Source organism: Myodes glareolus, chromosome 5 (assembly GCF_982192425.1).
Source record: "Myodes glareolus chromosome 5, mMyoGla1.1, whole genome shotgun sequence".
Lineage (NCBI taxonomy): Eukaryota > Metazoa > Chordata > Mammalia > Rodentia > Cricetidae > Myodes > Myodes glareolus.
Window position 1 is genome coordinate 8,011,443 of NC_142030.1, and position 23,113 is coordinate 8,034,555.

A 23,113-nucleotide genomic window follows, 5' to 3' on the forward strand; every position below is an offset into this window, starting at 1 on the left:
CTGTGCTACACTCCTTCACAGCGCTCGGTCGTGTGCTCAGAGCATCTGTGAACAAAGCCCACTTTAAGGGTGTGCTACAGTCAAACACGTCAGCATCTCAGCCTTGACTCACTCCAGCAGAGCACCTAGGAACTCACGCCTCTGCACTTGCTTGGGATATTCTGGGAGTAAATGGTCCCCGATGCAATGACTCGGTGCAATACTGTTCTCTTCTCCAACCTTTATGTTTTTCCCCAAGTTGAAAAAGGCAAGTGCAGTCACTCATCCAAAAGGGTTAAGAAAAGTCAAGATAATATTAAAATACTAAGAAAGAAAATGGGTTTCAGGAGAGGAATGTAGAATAATATATATGAATTGGAAGGTGAAGATTTTCATGTTGCATTTAATAAGATTCAGAACAAAATTGAAGCTTCAATCTTATTTCACCTTTCCAAGTTGCCCTGTACCGAATACAGCCTATGGCACCAGGGCAAAAAGGACACATAGCACAGCCATTAATCAAGACAAAGAGGAAATATGCGATAATGCTCAAAAAGGTGGTCTGGAAATAAGAGTACAGAAGTTTTAAAGAATCATTTAAAGATTTGGGTTAAAATATCGAGAAAACTGACCAGCAGTGTTCTAAGAACATAGCTTATGTTTGTATTTGTACCTGTTGCATGGCTGTATAGGTTGTATAATTATGTATTTTAACATAGAAATGTCATATATGTATGTGATAAATAAGCAGGGATGGGAGATGGGGAGGGAGAGAGAGAGAAGGGCTTAAAAATGGGGAACTAAAGGTTCTCCAATACCCTAAATATTGAAGCTAGAAGCAAGAAATGCAATTACTAAAAACTTAAAGATGGTGGGGGGCATGAAAATTCTAAGGAAAAATGACCTCCAAATCAGAGTTCAATTTTCAGGAAAACTGAGCAATGTGATAAAACTATAAAGGCATTTGCAGACACACAAAATCTCTCTGATTGAACAACCTGCTGTCCTGCCCTGAGAGCTCAAAGAAAATAATGCCATGGGATCCTGAGAACAGAACTCTATGGGAGACAGGTGAAAAAGTCTGCTGGGGCCAATGAGGAATAAGGATGCTGCACATGTCACACATCAGGCCTGGCTGACAGTACAGAACAAAACTGAAAATAGACAGCCAAGGGGGATGCCAGCAGGACAACAAACCAGCAGCTACAATTCCAGGGTCAGATTATTGATGAACTGGGGCAAAAAAAAAAAAAATAGGAAATAAAGCAAGTGGTAAGCAGAACCATGACCACCACAAGCGAAAGTTATACACAAATGGTTAACAGCGACATGCATATTCTCTTAATGACAACAGATAGTGAGGAGAAAAAGATGAAGAAGCAGGCATGGGTATGTATGGGGACGTGGGGATCACAGTCAAAGGAGAGTCCGTGTGCAGTGTGAACTGTAAAAGCTAAGGAAGTGGTCATGAAATTATGCAATATGGCTACACTGAGGCCAAGAGCAAAAGGAAGAGCTAAAAGTTGAAGTGTTCGGAGAGTAATTACAGAGAACAGGACAGGATGGCGATGGGCCCTTCTGTACACTATTTTTCTTACAGAGAATTTAATACTGTTAACTGTGTGAAAATAATATGACTGAAAAATACAATTCAGCAAACATGTAGAAAACATGCAGGTAGGTAAGAAAGGCAATGGCAATATGAGAGTTACAGAAGCCAGTGCTTGAGACCTTACAGGCGTGTTTGTCTATCTATAGAATAATGCTACAGAGTGGACGCTGCTCCTTTTGCATTTTATACATGGGAACAAGAGAAAACTTCAATATTTGCTCAGAATCACCCAACTAGAGCATGGACACTGGGCTGCAGTCAGGCATGCTAATCCCAGAACAAACATGAGTATATCCACTCCTTAGGCTTAGCTTTCAACTCATTCTACAGCTATTCTGAGCACCTACTGTAGACACCCAAGGTGCCAAGAATGTTTGTGGTACAGTGAAGCAAAGGCATTGTACTTACGTGGCCTAGAGAGAGGAAGACACATGAAGTGACACAGAAGACACTGTCTGATGACAGTACACAGGTCACTTCTTAGAATGAGCAAAGAAATGAAGGAAATGGGGAGTCATCCTTTCTTATGTCTACATAGTGATGCTGGCAGACAGACCCCAGGCCCAGTGATATTAAACACATACTCTACTGATGGGCTAAACGTCATACCCGCTCTATAGTCGAGTCTTTTTTATTTCATCCCAGTCAGTGGAGTACCTTGCCATCCTCATGAGGTCTTGGGAAGAATAGTTCTCAGGTCTGATAAAGGTCTCATTTTGCATTTGTTCTTTTACAGATAAAGCTTTAGGTTTCTGAGAAATACTTCTTAAGTCCAAGGTATGATGGTTAATTCTGCCTCATCCAATCAGTTTACACCTTTTTTTTTTTTTTTTTTTTGTGGAACAGAAAGACTGAAAGGGAGAACTCTTCCCGACTCCTGAGGCCAGCTGTGCTCTGTTTGGGATGACTCAAGAAAGTCGGTCTCTTGGTCTTGGCCTCACACCTGTGTTTGTGCCGAACACCCAGCAAAGACAACCAGAAGGGAAAGGGTTACTTGAGTCACAACCAAAAGTGAAAAGGTTACTTGAGTCACGAGTTCAGTCGTCAATAGTGATAAATCTAGACAATAGGAACCTGAAGCAGCTGGTCACACCATAGTCAAGAGCAAAGAATTAAAATTTGTGCTGAACTCATTTTCTTCTTTTTCATGAAGTGAGGTTCTAAACCCAAGGACTGATATTATCCACTTTCAGCTGGAACTTCCCAATCAAATAACATGATCAAGACAATCACCATGTCCACAGGCCAATGACTCTCCCCAAGGGAGCCTGCACTGCCCTGAGTAGATCTGGCAGTCATTCTGATCAATAATCAGGCAAGAAGGAAAGCCACTGGTGTCTAAGTGAAAATGAAATCATCAGAAACACCAGAAGCACATTTGAAAACACACTGTCAAAAGCAAACTGCAGAAAATCCTCCACATTAGAAAAGAAGACAAACAGACCATTTATGTAACTTAAGATGAAAAGGACCCTAAAAGCACTTTTAGAAAAAAAAAAAAACTATTACCTTACATTTTGCCAGCTTTAAAAGACTATACCCACATGACATCTTTTTAAAGAATATAACCAAACTGGCATCTTTATAAAATAATATAACCAATGGCATCTTTATGAAAAAAGAATATAACCAAAACAGCATCTTTATTAAAGAATATAACCAAAATGGCATCTTCATCTTCATCACTGGAAACCCTGAAACAAGTTCTGATAAATAATCCACAATTCACCAGGCTTCTTGGTTGTACTGAAGGGCACTGAGCCCGTGAGAATGGAGAGAGTCCTGAGTGCTTACCTGCTGGCTGTTTTCACGGAGCAGTTTTTCTTGTGTCCCCTCTCCGCTCGGTTATCTCTCAGGAGCTGATGCTATAAAAAGTGTCAAGACAAAGTTGTAGAAACAAAAATATTTCTGTTATATTAGTTTATAATGAGGAAAGCACTTTGTAATCGAAGGGACACTGGTATGCCCAATGGTATGACTTTCTCTGCTAATGATACCACTGTCATTGGTGCAAAAATGCCAGCCAGGGGGTAATCTATGCTTGACAACTGCAGTGACAGTTAGCACATGACCTGGAATGCCAAGACTAGAGCTCAGGTGTGTTCCCTACTGCTGAGTGACAACACCCTCTGCTGTCTAACAGGCTGTAACTGTCAGGTTCAGCTGTGATCTGCTGCACTGACAACACCCTCTACTGTCTAACAGTCAGGTTCGGCTGTGATCTGCTGCAGTGACAACACCCTCCATTGTCTAACAGGCTGTAACTGTCAGGTTCGGCTGTGATCTGCTGCACTGACAACACCCTCTACTGTCTAACAGTCAGGTTCGGCTGTGATCTGCTGCAGTGACAACACCTTCTGCTATCTAACAGGCTGTAACTGTCAGGTTCAGCTGTGATAATTTTGAGGCCGATATAAAAAAGCTGATACTGTTTCTTATGTACGCAACAGCCTGCCATAGTAGAAAATAGAAAAGTGTTCTCTAAAACATGACTGCCTTTGAGATATATACACATGCACTTCCTCCGAATGTCTAGCCATCCATATCTCTTCATCGCTGCTTTACTCTAAATTAACTAGAAATAATGAAGATGAGGAAAAAAAAACAGCCAATTCTCTTCACCATGTGTTCACTCAAAGCATAGCTTAATTTACTTTTAGACATGATTACATATATGCAAGGCTAGTCTCACAAATACATTTCTATCAAAAATCAACCCAAGCAAAGAAAGAAGCTTATGGGCACTAACATGGGACAGACTTGTGCTCCACACTCGAGCCTCTTTGTTTTAACGACAGAGCCATTGCGAACTCAGGCAGGGTCCTTTACTGTTCTATGGTCTAGCCTCCACCCATAACAGAGATATTGGTGACAATTAACTGCCAGGCCATGGTGTTAAAGATGAACCAGGGAAATGCTTAGGCAGCACTGTGAGACACCGATAGTGCTGAGAACATGGCCTGGGAACAGCAGTTGTGATGGTCACAGTTAAGGAACCTGGCTGTCTGGCTGTCCTTTGTATGGCGGAGAGTACCAGTAACTTCTGAAGGGTAACTGTTAACTGTTCCAAACAGCTCCACAACATCACTGAGGACTGGATGCTAATCTGATCACCCTCTAGATGGCCCAGACTTTGGTTCAGACCCAGGATCCAGGGAAGCTGTAGCTACACAAATTCCTCTTAAGTACTGGCTTATTTCCACTTGGATCACCACCCTCCTAGTCCAGACCGTGGTTTTTCTCACTTGTCACAGTCTCCTAAATGGTCTCCCTGTCTGCAATCTTGCTCTGATCCAATCCACTCTGAGCTGTAGTCAATATGACTTTTCTTAAATAATCTAATTTTATTATGCTTGAAATAAAATTCAAAATCTTGCGTCAGGCCATCATGGCCCTTCCTAATTTGATGACACCTCTCCATGAACACCTTGCTGGGCTCCCTCCTGCCCACAGTCTCGTCTCTCTACTCCTATATATCCCACCATACTGAACATTTTACTGGGGATATGGACTGTGCCCTTGCTCACAGTGGCTCTTTGCTTCAGTTTTTCAATTTTTCAGCATCTCCAGGGCTTAGTACTGTTCTGGAACATTTTTAGTGCTCAATAAATATTTGTTGAATGAATGAACGAATGAACGAATAAATGAGGCAATGAAATAGGACATGAGATTTGGTACATGATATGTAGCTAAAGCCATACCTCATTATTGCTACTTAAAGAAAATAGTGACCATTTATCTTAAGTCCATTAATCTGAAAGAGTTTCAATTTAGAAACACTTCATACCACGAACGCTAAATTGGTTCTGAAAATAAAAAAATTAATTGCTTTGACATTTCTAAGTCTAGTGCCTTCATGTCTTCATATAAACGAACATTTGCGACACAGATAGCTCAGGTGAGATGACAAAATCTCCTCCTTTCTCTTAGATTCATGGTAGTTAATTAACTTCTCATTTTAAGATAAAAGTTGCTGGGACTGTTTCCCTGGGGCTGGTGTGAAAGCAGTTCAAACACCTATAAACTACATTACAACGAAGTTCGACAGTGTAGATTTTAAATTGCAACTCTGATGACCAACTATACCAATCTGGTCTGGGAGGTTTTCAGCCCACCAGAAGGATGAGGACAAAGGAGATGATACTGACTCTGGACTCCGTGTTGTACCTCTTCTGAATATCCCCAAATTCATGGTTTTAATGGGTAGTGTATAAAAAAGACAATTACTGCAACAATGCACTTGATACACACAAAGACTTCAACATGAAACTACCACAGTTTACCAAAAAAAAAAAAAACCCACCACCACACACACACATCACAAATCGAGGTCAACAAACATTTGAAATGAAGTTCAGATAAGAAAGATTTTGATGCCTGGGCCATGAGCTATGTTATGCATAAGTTATGCATGAAGCTAAATGTTTGGAGACCACTTAGAAGAAAGGCTGGAGCAGAAACACGCCACTTGTGTCTGGAGGCTGAAAATAAGCAGCAGACTGAAAACCCACAGTAAGAGCAGCTGTAGCTGCAAGGGCCACTCACCTGCCCGGAGACGCTCTCCAGTTTTAATAGCCTCTTCCGTGCTCTGTGGGATTTCTATCAATGGCACAGGCAAGGTCACCCTAGGGTCATGACTCAGCAATGTCTTCTTGGTTAAGAACAGAGCTTCGGGATATGGTGTGAAGTGCTCCTTACCTCAGGATTTCAGATTCGGGAACTTAGGCCAAACAGAGGTACAACTCCCTGGTTTGTCACCTGCAGGTGTACACTAGAAAACGGCCCAGAAGAGGGCAGTCACAGCACCAAATGCAACATGTAAAACCATGGCACACAAGCTTAGAGCTGATGGCATCAACCAGGAAGACAAGAGAGGGTTACTCGTAGCTCATGGCTTTGATTCAAACAAAACGGAACCCAGATCAAAAGAAAGTTGCATGTTTTTCTCTTCTGTGGATGAAGATTAAGTGTGGCTGGTCAGAAGTATCTCTGCTGGTTCCCCTTTAGGAACGCCTGAAATACCTGTAAAGCCATTTCAAGTCTCCTAAGACTTGGCCTTTCAGTATCCACAACATTAAGAGCAAATGGAGTACTATTTAAACCATGACCAATGACTCATTAAGGCACTTGTAAACTAAAACACTTGCAAAATGTCAAGCCATAAGACGTTCAAGGAGGCAACGCCTTAGAATCTAAACTCGTGTATACACACACACACACACACACACACACATCTACAGAGACACATTAGTGTAGACAAAAATAGGTATAAGAACACACATAGACATGTGCATAAACACAAAGACACAGAAGCAGACAGACACATAGACACACACTCATATACACATATACACATTAATAGATACACATATACACAAAGCACATACAGATAGGTACACAAATACACAGAAAAACAGGCACAGATACATACATATATAGACACTAACAGACAAACATACACAGAGATATCCCCTTTTCCTTTCAACTGAGTGTCCTTTGACCTCTCCTTACCCACACAACTACCAAGAGTCATTGCCTCTGTCAGACCATCTGCGTCATAGTGGGAAAAAAAAGGCTGCTTTTTGCTAACTCTTCTTGTAAAGGTAGCAAGTATCTGGCAGAGAACAGAGGGCAGGGAAGCTACATCCTGAGTGGGACACAGGTAGGAGCATGGCACAGAGCATGCAAATGGAAACGAGACAGAGCAATAAGGAACAGAAGGAGTGGGAAGGTGGGCAAAGTAGTGAGCTGAGGATTGTAAGTGAGACTGGGTCAATACTATCATTAGTTTATGTTGCTACATTGGAATAAGAGAGAAGACGACCACAAAGCAAGTCTCTCATTCGACATTCAGAGGAGAATTTTATAACTCTTCATGGTTTTGCATTGCATTACTTGGATCTGGGATTTGCCAACTGTTCTTTGTGCTACAGTTAGGTCAGCTTAGGTTGAACTGAGAAATAACTATGCACTGTGATGCCACGCTAACCGATCCTCACCATGCAGACTCCCTGACTGTGTGTTCATTCACTGGCTGAAAATTATCTTAGCACCCACATCAGTGCTTTCTGTGCTCTGGCAGTCACTTGCAGACATAACTGAGTGGTAAAGCAAATCTTCGAGGTGAGCCATCTCATTCAGATGACTCTGTCCTGTACGGCTCTCGTAGTGTGAACAGTTCTAGTGTGTGTGTCCTTTTGAATACAATGTTTTTGCACTCCTGTGGCCCTTAGGAATAGTGTCTACTGCTGTAATGCTCAAGAGGACTGTAACAGGCTAGTAAAGAAAACACATGCCTGTCAAGAAAAGCCTTCCTCAGGTAGACTTACCAGCCCCACTGGTAAGTCTTATAGACCAGGCAGTGGTGACATGCACCTTTAATCCCAGTAGCCACACTAGTTTGCAATAGAAATGGAGAAGTATGGTGCATGCCTTTAATCATAGAGAGGAATATAAAATAGGAGGAGACAGCTCTCACACAGAGTCTCATTCTGAGAATTCCTGGAGGCAGGATCGCCAGTTCAGACTGAGGTAGAGGTAAGAGCCAGTGGCTGGCTGTTTTGCTTTTCTGACCTTCAGGTTGAACCCCAATTTCTGTCTATCAGTTTTTCTTAATCATGCTACAAAAAATGATTGGCTGATAAAGCTCTTGGGACCAGTAGCTCAAAGAAACTAACTCTGTACTTCCTCTAAGAACACTGGTTCAGTACTCAGAAATTAAGTGTTTGAGTCTACTTACAGATCTGAACTACCACAGATGAAAATATCACCTACATTTACTAATTAATAACTGATCTAGTCAAGACAAAAATGTGAAATGCACACCGAAGTTTAAGTAAAAGGTCAAAGAAAAATTAGTCAAAAGGATTATGATACCTAAAAAGTGAAAAAGAATTGGTAATTTTTCTCTTTAGAAGGTATAAGTGATAAATTCACTCTTTCTCTCGGTACAAAAACGAGCCCAGGGTCTCTCACATGCCAGGCACGTGGTTCTCACCCAGTTACAGCTCCTCAGCCTCCCGTGAGCCTTCAGACAGTGCTTTCCTTATGGATTGCCTGCCTAAAACAGAACTCTTATCATTCAGAGGAGCAAAAGCCCTCACAAGGAATCAAACACTAAACTGTAAGTTTTAGGATTTATCACAATTTAACTTCTGAATAATCTTAGCACATTTTAAAGAAGACAGCTGATACAGTCAAGAGCAACAGAACAGTTCTTCATCTGTAAAGATGATTGAAGTGAATGCCCAGTTCCTGCCAGTCCAGCTACTCACTGTGCTACCATGTATATCAAAAAGATAGCTTAAAACACTCACCTAGAAATGTGTCAAATCTTAGAAGACCACAGCCTCTTCCTCAACTTAATAAGGCGGCCTGCACTGCCTGACCGTATGCAGTTTTAATTTACTTGGAATTCTGTGCTCATACAGACCAGGGCCTCCAGCACTACATGGATGAGGGTGTTTCATCTTCCAAGCACTGAACTACTACATACAGACACATGCCACCACATGCGATATTTAGTAGTAAAGCCTTACATGTGACCAGTTCCAGAGAGGTCACCTGTGTGACTGAGGACAGCGGCAGTAGGAGAACTTTTAGGTGCCCACTGAGGTCAGAAGAAAGCCCCAGCACAATTAGCTCCTTGTATAATAAGCTGCTCTCTCTGCTGACTCCCTACCCGGGGGAGAGGAACACAGACTGAAGGAAACTGCTCCTTCTGGATTAGAAGGTTCCTTACCTGGCCATGCTCTGTCCTAGCCCCAGGGCTAAACCAGTGGCTGTGGAGAGAAGAAGAGCTGTTAGCTGGCCCCTCCCCAGAAGCACTTGCTCTCCCAGCAACAGTTAGCATATGCTTTAAGGAATTTGTTCATACTAGCTATAGAACCTTAAATATGCTTTATTTTAATGGATATTTCATGTAATTCTAGACTTACACCAATTTTGACAGCAATGTAAGAGTGCTCATAACCCAGTAATTTTCAATTTAATAAGCAAACGGAGTTAGAATTACATTTCCATTTAATTATGTTAACATAAACTACTGGGACTGTGTTCATTTTACAAATCAATTCTGGTTATAAAATCTACAAATGCTATCATTTGCCACAACTTAATTATAGCATCATTATGCCAAATTATGACCTTTTGATTATTGGACTTATTTAAAAAGAGTTGAAAATACAAGAATATCCTATTCTGCAGCTCTGCACTAAGGACCGAAACAAAAAATTCCAGATATGAATCCTAGACTACCCATAGCCCACACTTTAACAGTTACAGCAATCAGGATTTTGGGTCAGAACAAGTTCCACGACAGGAAAAACACAGGTGACTGCACAGTCAAAGCCTCCCATTACTCTACTGCCAAGCCTGACCCTTTTGCCCGTAGACTCCATTGAGTCTCACCACACTGGTCAGTGGGAGTTCTTAGTAGCTGCATGTCCAGTGCTCCAGTAGCACACCACATAAAGGCTGTTAAAACATCTAAGACTAGGAAATTGAGGAAGACATTGAAAACATAATTTGGGGAATACTAGAGACTCTAAGTGCTATTTAGTTTTAGAAGAACAATAGCATCATTATGAACTATAACTTCTTCAGAGACATGACATGTATAAGCAATTCTCATGAAAACCTTTAGTTCCAGATATGGACATGAGATCTGGATTCCCTTGCCAGAATGTGCTGTCAGTACACCATGCTACAGAAGGGCAAGGAAGACTTGCATTGCCTGGTACATCCGTGGGGGTTCGCAAAGACTGCTATGCATTCTCCGACTTCTGGGGTAGCTGGCTGGGAGTGGTCAGACTCCATGGAAGCAGGGCTTATCTCCATTTCTCTAGGTCATGACTGGTGATGTTCCCTGGTAGCACAGAGCCCACACTGCCATGATAATGGCCACTTCACTGGTATCAGTGTGCAGAGTCTGGATTAGCTACCAGCTGGAAGCAAACTTTCAATGAGAGTTCCACTGACAGCTTGACCAAGATTTCCTATCTGCTGTGGATTGTTTTAAAGGAAAGTATTTAAAGATCAAATGGACACTCTAGTTAATCATCTCATAAAAGGATTAAAAACAGCAGTCATTTGTGCCTTCTCTCAATTCCAAAGCCACATGGAGAATAACAGAGCCATTTCTTTTTTCCTTCTCAAAAACATGCTAGATTTTTCAAGAATATAGCATAGTGATGGTATATAAATGATTTTATATGCTAATGACTGACTTCCTAGTATCATAAATTTATTCTTCACTAGCTCCTGATGCTCTATTTTAGTCTGATAGATAAGTGTCAGATGTTCTATCACTATTACAAAGTGACCACTTCCTGTCACTGAGCTGCTTCTATTTCTCCCACTTCTAGTCGTGTCCCTGATGTGTTCTTGCTGCCTTTCTGTATTCCCTTCAGCCTCCTTTCAAGGAAGAGTCATATCTCTATCACCCAGCAACGAGAGGTATCCAAAGCCCACCTTATTGTAACTGATCAGCTAAGGAGTTTGGGAGGTTTCTGTGGTGCTTGCTGAACTTACACCCTTCTTATCTGCCAATTTAGTTGCTGCCTTCTAGATCTGGAAGCTGGGTCTGGAACTGAAGCTTCTACTACGCCCTCTTCTCTCACCATTTTTATAGTTTTTACCTTCATTGGATTTGGGTGAGAAGATTTAAAAATAAGTTTTCCATGCAGCGGAAAACACTGTTAAGAGGCGGTTTGACCAGTGAAACCACCCTGGGATTTAGAGTACAAAGAAATACAATTTGGCAGAGTCTGGAAGGGTCACTGGGGGACTTTCAGAGAAGTTAACTTGGGGTGGGGTGGGAGATACCAAGATTATACTGCACAGGTGAGTGTGAAGGAGGAGAATGTGAAAAAGTAAACAGGCCTCTAGGAGGGAAGGAAGAGAGGAGCAGGGAATAAACGGTGTAGGTGGAGGAAACTTTGAAATTGAAAGAGTGAATGGAGAACCCCAGGAAAGAGGAAAGAACTGATTAAAACACAAGTGCTAGAGTCAGCTGTGGACAAAAAAGGGTTACTTCCTCTAACAACCGAAACTGCGAGAAAGGGGAACAGAGGAAGGTATGAGTCCTAATGAGCAAAGCCTGTGACGAGGAATGAGCGAGCTGGCAGGAAGCAAAATTCCAGAGCCCAGGAGCTTTGGGTGCTGTTGCTCCAGAGCAACCAAGAAAGTGCTTTCATATTTGAGTAGCATGCCAGTGAAGCTCTGGTCAGGTGGAGAGCAGCCCTGAGCCAAGTGCTGGCATTTACTGTTCATACAAATCTCCATGCAGGTCTCAGGAGCACCCCACAAGCTAGACAGCAATTAATCCCCAAACTCTCAGGGGTAGACACTTTGCAAACAAAGAAACAAGTTCAGAGAGGTGAAGTGATTTGCCAAAGATTTCATAAGTGAGTAACAGTTGAAGTTCAAAAGTCAGTGTTGTGATTCTGAAGCCATGTTCTTCCAGCCACCACACCTGTGGCTACTAACAGAAACGAAACTGAAGCCAAGGGTATGACTCCTGTGAACAAGGGCAAGAGGGGTAGGTAGCAAGGAAGAAGCTTCATGGAGCATTGGTGCAGTAGGAAAAGGGTGGCCTCTCTGTCCACTGTTGCAGAAATGAGAGTCAACAGAACGCTGTTCCCTTAGCAGGCTGTTCCCTCACCCTGGCAGAGGTAGAGGCTTCCTCTTCTACACCGCCAGTACTTTTGCTCACATCTATCTCCTTTCAAGAAATCAGGTTCAGACACCAAAGTATTTACTTACCCTGGTAGAGCAAACTGGAGTTCCTTGAGAGAGGGGCAGAATTAAGGGCAACAATCATGGCAATGGCAGCCATGAGAAATGTAGAATCAGCTATCAGAAGCAGTAGCCGATCAACTGCACCATCTAGGAAACGCTTACTGCTGGGAGCATGACCTAGGGCAACACACAGGTCTGGCTGAGCAGTTCTCACCACAACCTCACCAAATCTCCAGTGCTCACCAGGGTGCCAAGGCTGGCACTCAAAGGAGTAGCAATGAGCCCTGCAATATGACTCAACTTTTGCTTTATTGCCTCCAGTTTAGTATCATGAGTTTTGATGAAGAAGGAGCTGGGATTGTGTTTCTGGGTTGTTTCTCCCCTTTCTGTGCTCACAGAGCCTAGGATAACAATAAGGATACAATTTTAATAACATTGTATCAAAAAGAAAAAAAAACAGGCAGGAGCTGGGGAGATGACGTGGCTGTAAAGTGCATGCTGTGCAAGCATGACCTCCTGAGTCTGAGCCCCAGAACCCACACAAGGAGCTGAGCAGGCAACACTGGCTTCCAGTTCATCACTGAGGAGGCTCAGAACGGAAGGCATCTCTTGGACTAGCCGGCCATCCAAACTAACCAAATAAGAAGGCTTCAGGTTCAATGAGTGACCCTGTCCCAGGAGACATGGTGGAGAGACTGCTCTGTCAATGCTCACTGACACTGTCTGCTGTGCATGAGCACACACACCAAAGAAGACAGAAAATGGTGGTAGTGTCCTTCAACTGGGAGTGAAGCTTAAACAAAGGGTGCCTGAACCAAAATGCAGATGCTGTGATGTTTATGGACACGGATTTGCACTCGAGTCAGGATTTCAGAGCAGGCTTGCAGAAGTCTAACAGAAAAAGAAGTAGAATAGAGAGAGACTGCGGCACAGTTGGTCAGTCTGCTCAAGGCAGAAGAGCTGGGTGTGAGCTCTAAGCTCAGTTCTCCCTGTGGGACACAGGTACAGGCTAGGCACATCTAGAAACAGAGCCTGCCTTGTCCAGGAGGCTCTGCTGGAAGCAGAGGTCTGCACCTCCTCCTGAGCTGCAGTCACTGTTCAAGCAGAGCAGTCTTGTAACTACAGAGTGGAAGGGATTGCATTTCAGGTCTCTGCAGATGTTGAGCGCTGCATAAATTCCTTCTCATGCTTCCACAATCCCTTTCCCTAAGCACAGAGCTGCACAGCAGGTAGCAGCAATGTATTGGATTTCATAGGCATCAACTAACATCACTCCTGGGCAAAAGACAAGGCCGGCACCAAGATTTTTGACTGAGGATTCCAGTAGAATGTACTGGAGAAATGTTAAAAAGCACAATAAACTGTACTTTTCATACAGAGTGTTAGAAATAAGTTTTGTCCTTTTGGACACAGAAGCACCTTTTCTGAGAGAGAGAGAGAGAGAGAGAGAGAGAGAGAGAGAGAGAGAGAGAGAGACTATAAACACACACACACTCCAATGTTCAATATAGTAGCCATTAGCCAGATCTATTTATATTTAAAGGAATATTGCATATTTGGTTCCTTTATTGAACAGTCACAAGCTTATAATCCCAGCATTCAGGAGACAAAGGCAGGAGAGTCATGAGTTCAAATCTAGCTGTATCAAAATTTATTAAGGCAATTTGGTCCAGCATCAAGAAGTCATATGGCCAAGAACTTAGCCTTTGCAACTACCTCAAATGTCAGCGCAAAAAGTCTAAGAAGGGGGGGGGGGGGGCGCTAACCTGTCACTATGGAAACAGAGAGAGAGCTCAATCATACCAAATGAACAAACGGAACAGAGGAAACTAAACGCTCAGGTGACTTTTCACTACTCATCAAGACAAACTCCTTACCTGTGTCCCTGGCTTGGATTGTACCTTCCCCAGCTCCCACATGACAATCTGCCTTCACGTCCTTCATTTACCACAGAATCCTTCCAGATTACTGGACGCAGAACAGGCCATTTTATTTGCTTGAAATGCATCCCCCACCAAATGATGAATTTTAGAGATTTATCAGCTATTCTAGGTTGATAGATATTCAGTTAGATTTTAAGAATTAGAACCCTGAGCTCAGTATATAACAATGTACATGTACTACCATGTAATTGCACATGTATGTGCCTACCCACTGACCACTGTCTATTGTCCAATACCGATAGGTAACGTCTGTGAATACCATGAGCACAGTGGTCGCTTCCATCTTGTTTTCTGCTGCATGTCTGCGGAGAGCAGCCCTCATAGGTATCCTGGAAAGAGTGTTCAAAAGCATGGCTTGAGATGGCGGACAGAGCTTGATCCACTATAGTGTCATGTTTTTCTCTACTAAGATATTCCTCTATTAAAGTTTTCTATGATGTCAATTCTAAAATTATATATAAGAGGCTTTTTCAAAGCTTTATTAGCTTTATTAAAATACTAATGAAAATTTAAAAGTTTAGCTTGAAATGCTTGATAAAAGGAAGAACAGAAGTTTAGGAACAAGTTCTGGGACCTCTCAGGTAGCTTCTGGCAAATGTTATATATTTGGAGTCTAGGTTCCTTATCAACAAAAATAACACTGGGGGTAGCAAGATGGCTGAGCAAGTCAAGTTCTTGATATGAAAGCTTCATTTTCTAAGTTCAATCTCTGGAACCAACATAAGGGTGAACGAAGAGGAATTATTCCACAAAACTGTCCTCTAATCTCAGCATGTGGACTACATATCATCAACACACAAAAACTAATAATGAAAAAAGGAAAAACAAAGATCTTTCTCAGGACTTAAACATAAATTCAAATTTGCAGAGAAAAAGACCTGTGAAATTAGTATTAATGTCCTCCCTGCAGTAATACATGTGACTTCATTCTGTGAGCTCTGGATCCCTCTACATCCATAGAGGAGTTGACACAACTGGAGCCCCTAAAGAATTCCCACAGGGCTTGCACGTCACATCACAGATGCCTAAGGGATTGTTTCCTAATTGATTTTTGGACAAGCAGAGTTACAGTGTGTGGCTTTGGAAAAGTCAAACCACTAATAAAATGGAGAAAGAACATCTGCTTTGATAACTCAGAGGGCAAAGACATTAAAATGACACATCTGAAAAGGAAAGCCTGTTAAGATGCAAACTGCTCAACATGACTTTGAGGGGCTTGTCTAGTGGAGATGGCTGCTCTGCACAGAACTCTGTAACACCTTCCAGAAGGAGGCTGCCTCACTTCCTTCAGCCTGACTCACAGCATGCCCATCACAGGAAATAAGGGAAGGAACTGATTCCGCATATTATCTGAACCTTAACCTACAGGTAAAGTCCCTTTCCACACAATGCAGTAAATGATAAATTTAAAAGTGAAAAGGCATTCTCAATGAACATAGCCTTTAATCAGGCAAATCTTGCTTAAAGCATGGCTGATATTTACACAAAAGATAAAATGAGTGAATATTTGTTTTATGAAGGAATGCATCAGAATTATAATGAGTTATCTCTGTACATTTTTAAAAAGTTAATTCTATATACTTGGGAAGTAGATATATTTTGTTTCAAAATAAAACAAAAACAGAATGTGAGTATCAATTAAAATCAATTAATAAATCATAAATATTCCTTCAAAATTAAGTATCTTGCAAGTACTTGAGCAAAGTTAGAGAGTATATAAAAGCCTGGAACCTCTTTTGCTTTTCAAGACAGGATCATGTTATGTTACCATAGCTGGCTTAGCAAGATGAAGGGCAGACTAGTTTTGTGATCTCTGGCGGTCAATCTTGCTTCAGCCTCCTGCATGCTAGCAGTGGAGGGGTGTGCCACCGTGACTGGATCTAACACATATTGCTAAGAGGGAGTCATTGTAATTTTCACATTTTACTATTACATATTTAGAAAGGCACCAAAATGATAACATTGATGATTAGGTTTCAAAACGAACTTTTAAGATTATCGGTATTATTAGTTTTAGTATTTGTGAGTATGTGCCATGTGAATGTCGGCACCAACAGAAGTCATGGGCCCTGGATCTCCCGGTGCTAAAGTTCAGGTGGTGTTGAGCCTCCTGAAGACTTGACTTATCTCTGCTAAATACTTCCTGCTAAAAAGGAACAATCATCTATTAATGACTGGGCTTTCATTATGATACTAGTTTTTCCAGGAATAATTACTAGGTAAGTTTTTTTTTTCCCCAATGAGCAGAAGAAAACACAATGTCATCTTATTAAGTAGATCACGTTCTGTAAGTATGTTACTGAGACCTTCCGGTGTGCGGCCCACATGTTTACAGGTGTCTGTGCTGTGAGAGGTGGGTAGCGATGCTGACACAAGCAAATAGCAATCAAAATTTTGCCTTCATAATGGAAATTATTTTGAATGTTATTTTATAGTGTTTATTTGTTTAGCTATTGAAGTAATAGGATAAACCTAGGGTGTTGGAGAATGTTATTTTAAGGTGTGTGACTTTGTTTGTGCTGCATTTCTTTAGCTCTGTGAAGCTGTGATTCTTTGCCTGTCTAAAACACCAGATGGTCTAATAAAGAGCTGAATGGCCAGTAGTGAGAAAAGAGCAAATGAACGCGGGGCTGGTACGCAGGGAGTATAAACAGAAGAACTCTAGAAGAGGAGAAGGAGCATGCATTGAGAGGACAAGGAGAGGAGGACATCAGGGGCCAGAAACCCAGCCAGCCAAGGCTGGAAAGTAAGATACACAGAATAAGAGAAGAAAAAGCCCAGAGGAAAAAGGTAGTCAGGATAATTTAAGTTAGCAAAGAAGCAAGCCAAGATAAGGCCGGGCATTAGTAAGTAAGAATAAGTCTCAATGTGCAATTTATTTGGAAGCTGGGTAGTGCCCCACCTCCTCCATAAAACAACAACAACAATAACAACAACAGCAAAAACCTAAAAGAGTCAAAAGAGTAAAAGAGCAAAACCACCGCAGTGCACTAGGATGCCATGCATGGGACCTAAGTGCTCCGAGGCGCAGCCCACCCCCATCTACACCTGCACTGACCTCCGAGGCGCAGCCCACCCCCATCTACACCTGCACTGACCTCCGAGCTGCAGCCCACCCCCATCTACACCTGTACTGACCTCCAAGGCACAGCCCACCCCCATCTACACCTGTACTGACCTCCGAGCTGCAGCCCACCCCCATCTACACCTGTATTGACCTCCAAGGCACAGCCCACCCCCATCTACACCTGTACTGACCTCCAAGGCACAGCCCACCCCTATCTACACATGTACTGACCTCCAGGCTGCAGCCCACCCCTATCTACACCTGTACTGATCAGCCTCCACTGCCTCTGGTGAGCCCGGGCTTTCTATATGGAGCTCCCTACTGCTGCTATCTCCCTATCCCTCAAACCACCTTTCCCTTCACCAGCCGCAAGACTCCGGTGCCTTCCTGGCTATTTCTACACAGTCCAGCACAGAGACAGGGGACTGGGAGCTCTGGTCCTCTATCTAGCAACACCCATTTGAAACTGCAAACTCTTTCATGCTTCTGAGTCTGCACAGTCACTCACTCCATTTATTCATCTCTATTTTAACTTTGGTATTTGACAAGTAGAACCACTTATTTCCATCTGTTTGTGTGAGTGGTGTGCAGACGTATGCATTCATGTCTATAACAGCGTGTGCACAGGTTTGTGGAGGTCCTCACACCTGTGTGGCAAGCCCTTTCCCACTGGACCATCTCCCCAACAGCACAAGCTCAACTGTTGGAAGTATTTTTCTATAGGGTATCTTTGGAGATTTTAGAGAGAAAGTTAAAAACAACAAAACAAAACACTTAAAAACTGATCAAGTCTCACTATGCACTCCAGGTCATTCTTGAATTTATAATCCTCCTGCTTAGCCTTTCTGAGTATAGGGTTACAGTCACAGTCAACCATGCCTGCCTTAAAAACAACTTATTACAGCATTAAAGATATTCACGAGGTTAATGACTACCTCCTGTTTTCCTAAGGTTCTTAAATTTTAAGGTAAATCATAGCAAGGATTAATTTGTGTATTTCCTAGATTCCTATCTAAGCATCAGGAAGAGATGTCTCATGACAACTAATTCACATAACTCTGACAACAGATAACTTCTAGCTGGATGGCATTCTGGATGTGAAGTTGTGTTTTGTTTTAATTATCAAACATCATGAAAAAGAAAGAGAAGATACAACCGTCCTGCTTAAGAACAGAAGACTAGAAAGTCAGTTTGGAAAGAGGCGCCTGGTGGGGAGCTCTAGTTTGGAGTCTGCACTCCAACACAGCTAAGGTTGTTGTGAAGCGGGGAGGTAAAACCACTCAGTAGAACAATTCCCACAAAGAAGACTGAGTCTGTGGCCAAAAGCTGTTGGAGACTCATACTTGCCCCCTGGAAGTCAGCATGCCCTGCCACAAGATGGCATGCTTCAGGGGACAGACTAGCCATAGAGCCAGCATGGAAGCAGCATTGTTAGTGTGGAATGGAAAATAAGAGAAATCAACTGAGTGTCGGAAGAAAATCCAAGCAATCGAGTACGTGGCCACCAGTAGTCTATGATGAACTGATGAACTCCTGACTGCCCTACAGAGAGATGTGTGGCTCTAACAGTCAGCAGTCTGGGATGCCACAGGCTACTACAGTCTTAACAGCTGCTCCTACAAGGCAGAGTCCTCTCTGAGGAATGCTGGTCAAAACGCCTGTGCACGCTGGGCAGTAAGCATGACGTTCCTAAGTGGAAATCCTAATCTTCTGTTGAGATGGCCTGCCTTCTCTACAACTCTATACTGTACACGTATGCAGCTGCCTATGAATAAAGCCATAAACCACTTTACCAAGAGGATTCACGACCAGATCTACTTAACTACCCAAATTGCCCAGAGGTCCTGGATGAGAGTCCGAGGGACAGGTGTGAAAGATCTGGGGAAACTAGGTCTACACACTGTGCATTTGGAAGAACAGAGCACAGGGATGGTGCAGAGACAATGAACCGGGCTGACATACCGTCAGCAGCTACTGGCCAGTATCCCCTTCTCAGGCTAGATGTTAGAGGTGCCCAACTGTACCTGTCTGGAACGTCACTACATATTCTCTTTCCTGATCTTTAGACCTTGACAACCAAGTATTCTGATCCTGGGCAGTGGGCAGGAAGGGGAGGGGAGTGAATGTGCACAGCACAAGATGCTTCCTTCTGGAAGGTGAAAAGGAGAGCTTCTGGCACTGCCCTCCCTAGAGCAGAGGAGATGAGGGCCAGAAGCAGCCAAACGAGGAGACAGTAAACATAAGGACAGAAGAGAAAATGACAATGATGGCAATATTACTGGCAGAATTATGTCCCTGCAAACGACAGTATGGAGTCCTAATATGTGAGCCAAAAGAGGACATCATTTGGATACACGCTCTCTACAGAGACCAGTTAAAATGAGGTCAGTGAGACAGGGCCAGGGTCCAGTGTGACACTATGAAATGTCTTATTTACTGCCTTGGTGCTTTACAAAGGAAGAGTTCAGAAAAAGAGCAACACAGGGGAACCCCACTTAAGATGGGGTTGGGGAGGAACCAGTAGAGACTGCTGGTGCCCTGTGAGGAGAGCAGGGACACAATTCGAAGTGCCTTCTCTCCCAGCCCCAGGAGGGAGCTAACCATTAGAGCCAGGGCTTCCAGGTCCAGAGCACGGTTTTGTCTCAGCCATCCACTTTGTGGTGCTTTGCTACAGCAGCCTAGCAAGGACTACCACAGACGACAGGGAGAAACACAAGCACTTGCCCTAGTCAGTATTTCTAAGCTTTTCAAAAGTCTCTTCTTTTACTTTATGTGGGAAAACAAAACAGGAAAAATAAATCTGAGAAAAACAAGAATAAAACAAACGCAAACTATGTTGGTTTAAGTTTGTAGCTAGCACAGACTGATAAATGTTTTTTCAGTCTTGATAAGTAGGGGTAAGAGAGAACGCAGGAGCAAATCCCAGGGTCACAGGGCAGTGCAGGTGAAATCGGGAGACACTCAGAGAATAGAAGCAGAAGTGATCTGAAGGTTTTATGGGCAGAAATGGAAAGAAGGTGACAGCTGAGCAAGTGTGGGGCATTTATCCTTGACTGTTAGGGTGTCCACACTGGCAGGAAGTATGATGGCCAGATCTGAACCTGAGTCACACAAGTCAGTACTATGCCCTGGAACTGTGGAGAGCCAGCAAATGAAGGGGCCACTGGGACTCTACACTGACATAAAGGATAATAAAGAGGGCAATGGTGTAGGCAATGGGAAAGAATATGTCAGGAGGTACTGGGAGTGAAATTGAAGAGACTCGAGTCCTACGTGGTGAAGTAGTGGCATCTTCACACAGGAACAAGAACATAGCCACACTGTGTGCTAGCCTAGAGCATCTTAATGGACTGCAAACCTTGCAGATCTGGTGTGGAGGAGACAGGGGGACACTGGGAAGTTAGAAGCAACACCGCAGATGGCATTATCCTGATCTTTCCTATTTACTTACCTACTGGTTACAGTTTTTTGAGACAGGGTCTCATCAAGCCGAGGCTAGCCCCAAACCTATTAGATAGCCAAACAACCTGAACTCCTGATCCTTCTGCCTCCCTCTTCCATGTGCCAGGATGGGCACACTGCCATGTCCCACAGCCAGGCCAGTGTGCCCTAGTTTAAACCAGTACAAGCATTCAGCAGCTCTGTCTGAGCGTCTGCCCTGTCAGGAGTGCTGCAGCAATAAAGAAGTATGGCCTGCATACCCGCAGAGTGTTTACACTCTTCATCTAATGCAGACTGCTACCTGCAATATTTCTATATCTGCTTACCTGCGCTTTTGTAGTTCAACAAAACAAAACGAATGCAGAAACTCGACCCAACAGTTGGTTGTTACCTGAGGGTATTAAACTGCTTGTTTTTAAAACGTCATCACAGAAAGCAAGGAAAAGGGAGATTCTGAAAACATTTTGCTGTGCTTGAACAACAGTTTGTTTTCTACTTACTTTACAATTACTTTCTTGATTTTTTTTATTTTTAAAAAGAAAGCCAATATTAACAGATCTTAATAAGACTTTTCTAGGAAAAACTAATTTGATAAATAACTCATGCCTTTTCATGTCTCAAAGGTCTCAATTTCAACAACTACAGATGGTGAAGGAGACACATGACATCAAACTACCACACATAACACAGGCTTTTCCAATAAGACTATTTAGAACTAAGGTTACCACAAGAAAATCCTACCTATAATTTACTAGGATCACATAACTGTTCAGCTATCTAGAGTTACCTAGTGGGCCATTTCTTTTGTTGCCTCTACACACACACTCACACACACACACACACACACGCACACACGCACACACGCACACACGCACACACACACACACGCGCACACACACGCACGCACACACACGCACGCACACACACACTCACACACACATGCACGCACACACACGCACACACACGCACACGCACGCACACACACACGCACACACACACGCACACACACACGCACACACACACGCACGCACACACGCACGCACGCACGCACGCACACACACACTCACACACGCACACACACGCACACGCACACACACACTCACACACGCACACACACACACACACGCACACACACACACACACACTACAGTTCTTCACTGTGATAAGCGAAGGCTAGTCAGGCAGAAGCTGGGAGTAGAGAAGCACTGTGAAGATGGGTCATTCGGCATTCACTGGTATCATAGAAGGCTCAGTAAGGTCAACGTCGAGAAGATTTAAACATTTTTAGATAGGGCCTGAATTTCAGTGAAGAAGGCATTAATTTCAACTGTATCAAAATGAAGAATGTATTTACAAGTCCTTCTATGTCTTTTACGGGCGCCATTTAAGTTGTTCTAATACTGTTACCATCCGTGTGCCTTATTATGTTTTTAAAGTAGGTACAAATTAAATTGCTGCCACTCAGAAATAGTTATCCAGTTTTCTAAGAGAAACAAATGGAACAACCCAAGCAAGCTACAGAAACATGAGCACTCACTCATGGTGATGGGCATCCGGGGAAAAGTGAACCATCCTCTTGTTACTGACGGGGCCTGGAGCAGACATCTGAAAAGATATTTTAAAACAAACGACAAAAACAAGTCACAATTGGCTTGCTAAAGATAGTGCAGAACTGCAGCAATCTGAAGATATCTTTCTAAATGGAAGAAAAAAGATTAATTTTCAAATCCAAGACAAAAGGGCAAGGAACAAAAGTCCTATGAGGGAGGGAGGGCAGTTGCAACCCGAGCTTGGTGCCGAATATCCAACTGAAATGCTCATCCAGAGGATCCAAAGTGCTCTTTGGCCTCCACAGATAGATCTTTCCAAAGAAGTGCCTTCTGGTCTCACAGAGTTACTCTACTAGATTGTTAAGACGCGTCAGAGCATCTTTCTCATAATGGAAACACCATGCTTAAGGACAGAGCAGTGACTGCCAACCCAGTGTGGGAAGAAGTTCAACCCGGATTGGGGTAAACTTCTAAACATAGAAGGTTGCATTATGATGTGCAAACTCAAGTGATATAAGTACTTCTGTCAAAGGAGCAATGGATGGTCCTTTTTAATATATTCTCTCCAAAGGAAGGAATTATTAGAGTATTTATATTGAGCGAAATGCAATTTTAGCAAAAGGAACAATATTTGCTCCTTTATGTCTACATGAAATTAGAAACTCTACAAGTAAAACACCAAGTATTTCATCTACAGTGTTAACTGCTCAAGTTTGTTATGAATGTCACAGCATTCCTGTTATACTGAAAGTTCTTAAATAGAGCAAAAGGTAGCCATGAA

The 23,113-nt window shown here is 42.8% G+C and overlaps 1 protein-coding gene across 9 annotated transcripts in view; it reads right to left on the reverse strand.

The window, feature by feature from the left end:
- Positions 1–23,113, reverse strand: part of Gpatch2 (G-patch domain containing 2) — a 210,976-nt gene that overhangs the window by 94,438 nt on the left and 93,425 nt on the right. For 6 of the 9 annotated variants that reach the window (XM_085687567.2, XM_085687566.2, XM_085687568.2 and 3 more), the window contains exons 6-8: positions 22,320–22,387; positions 9,333–9,372; positions 3,386–3,456 (exon numbers count right to left, since the gene is read on the reverse strand). In XM_085687567.2, the coding sequence (XP_085543693.2) occupies positions 3,386–3,456; positions 9,333–9,372; positions 22,320–22,387 (179 nt within the window). The remainder of the gene's footprint in view (positions 1–3,385; positions 3,457–9,332; positions 9,373–22,319; positions 22,388–23,113) is intronic. The other 3 variants (XM_085687571.2, XM_048439481.3, XM_085687565.2) reach the window with 1 other exon arrangement.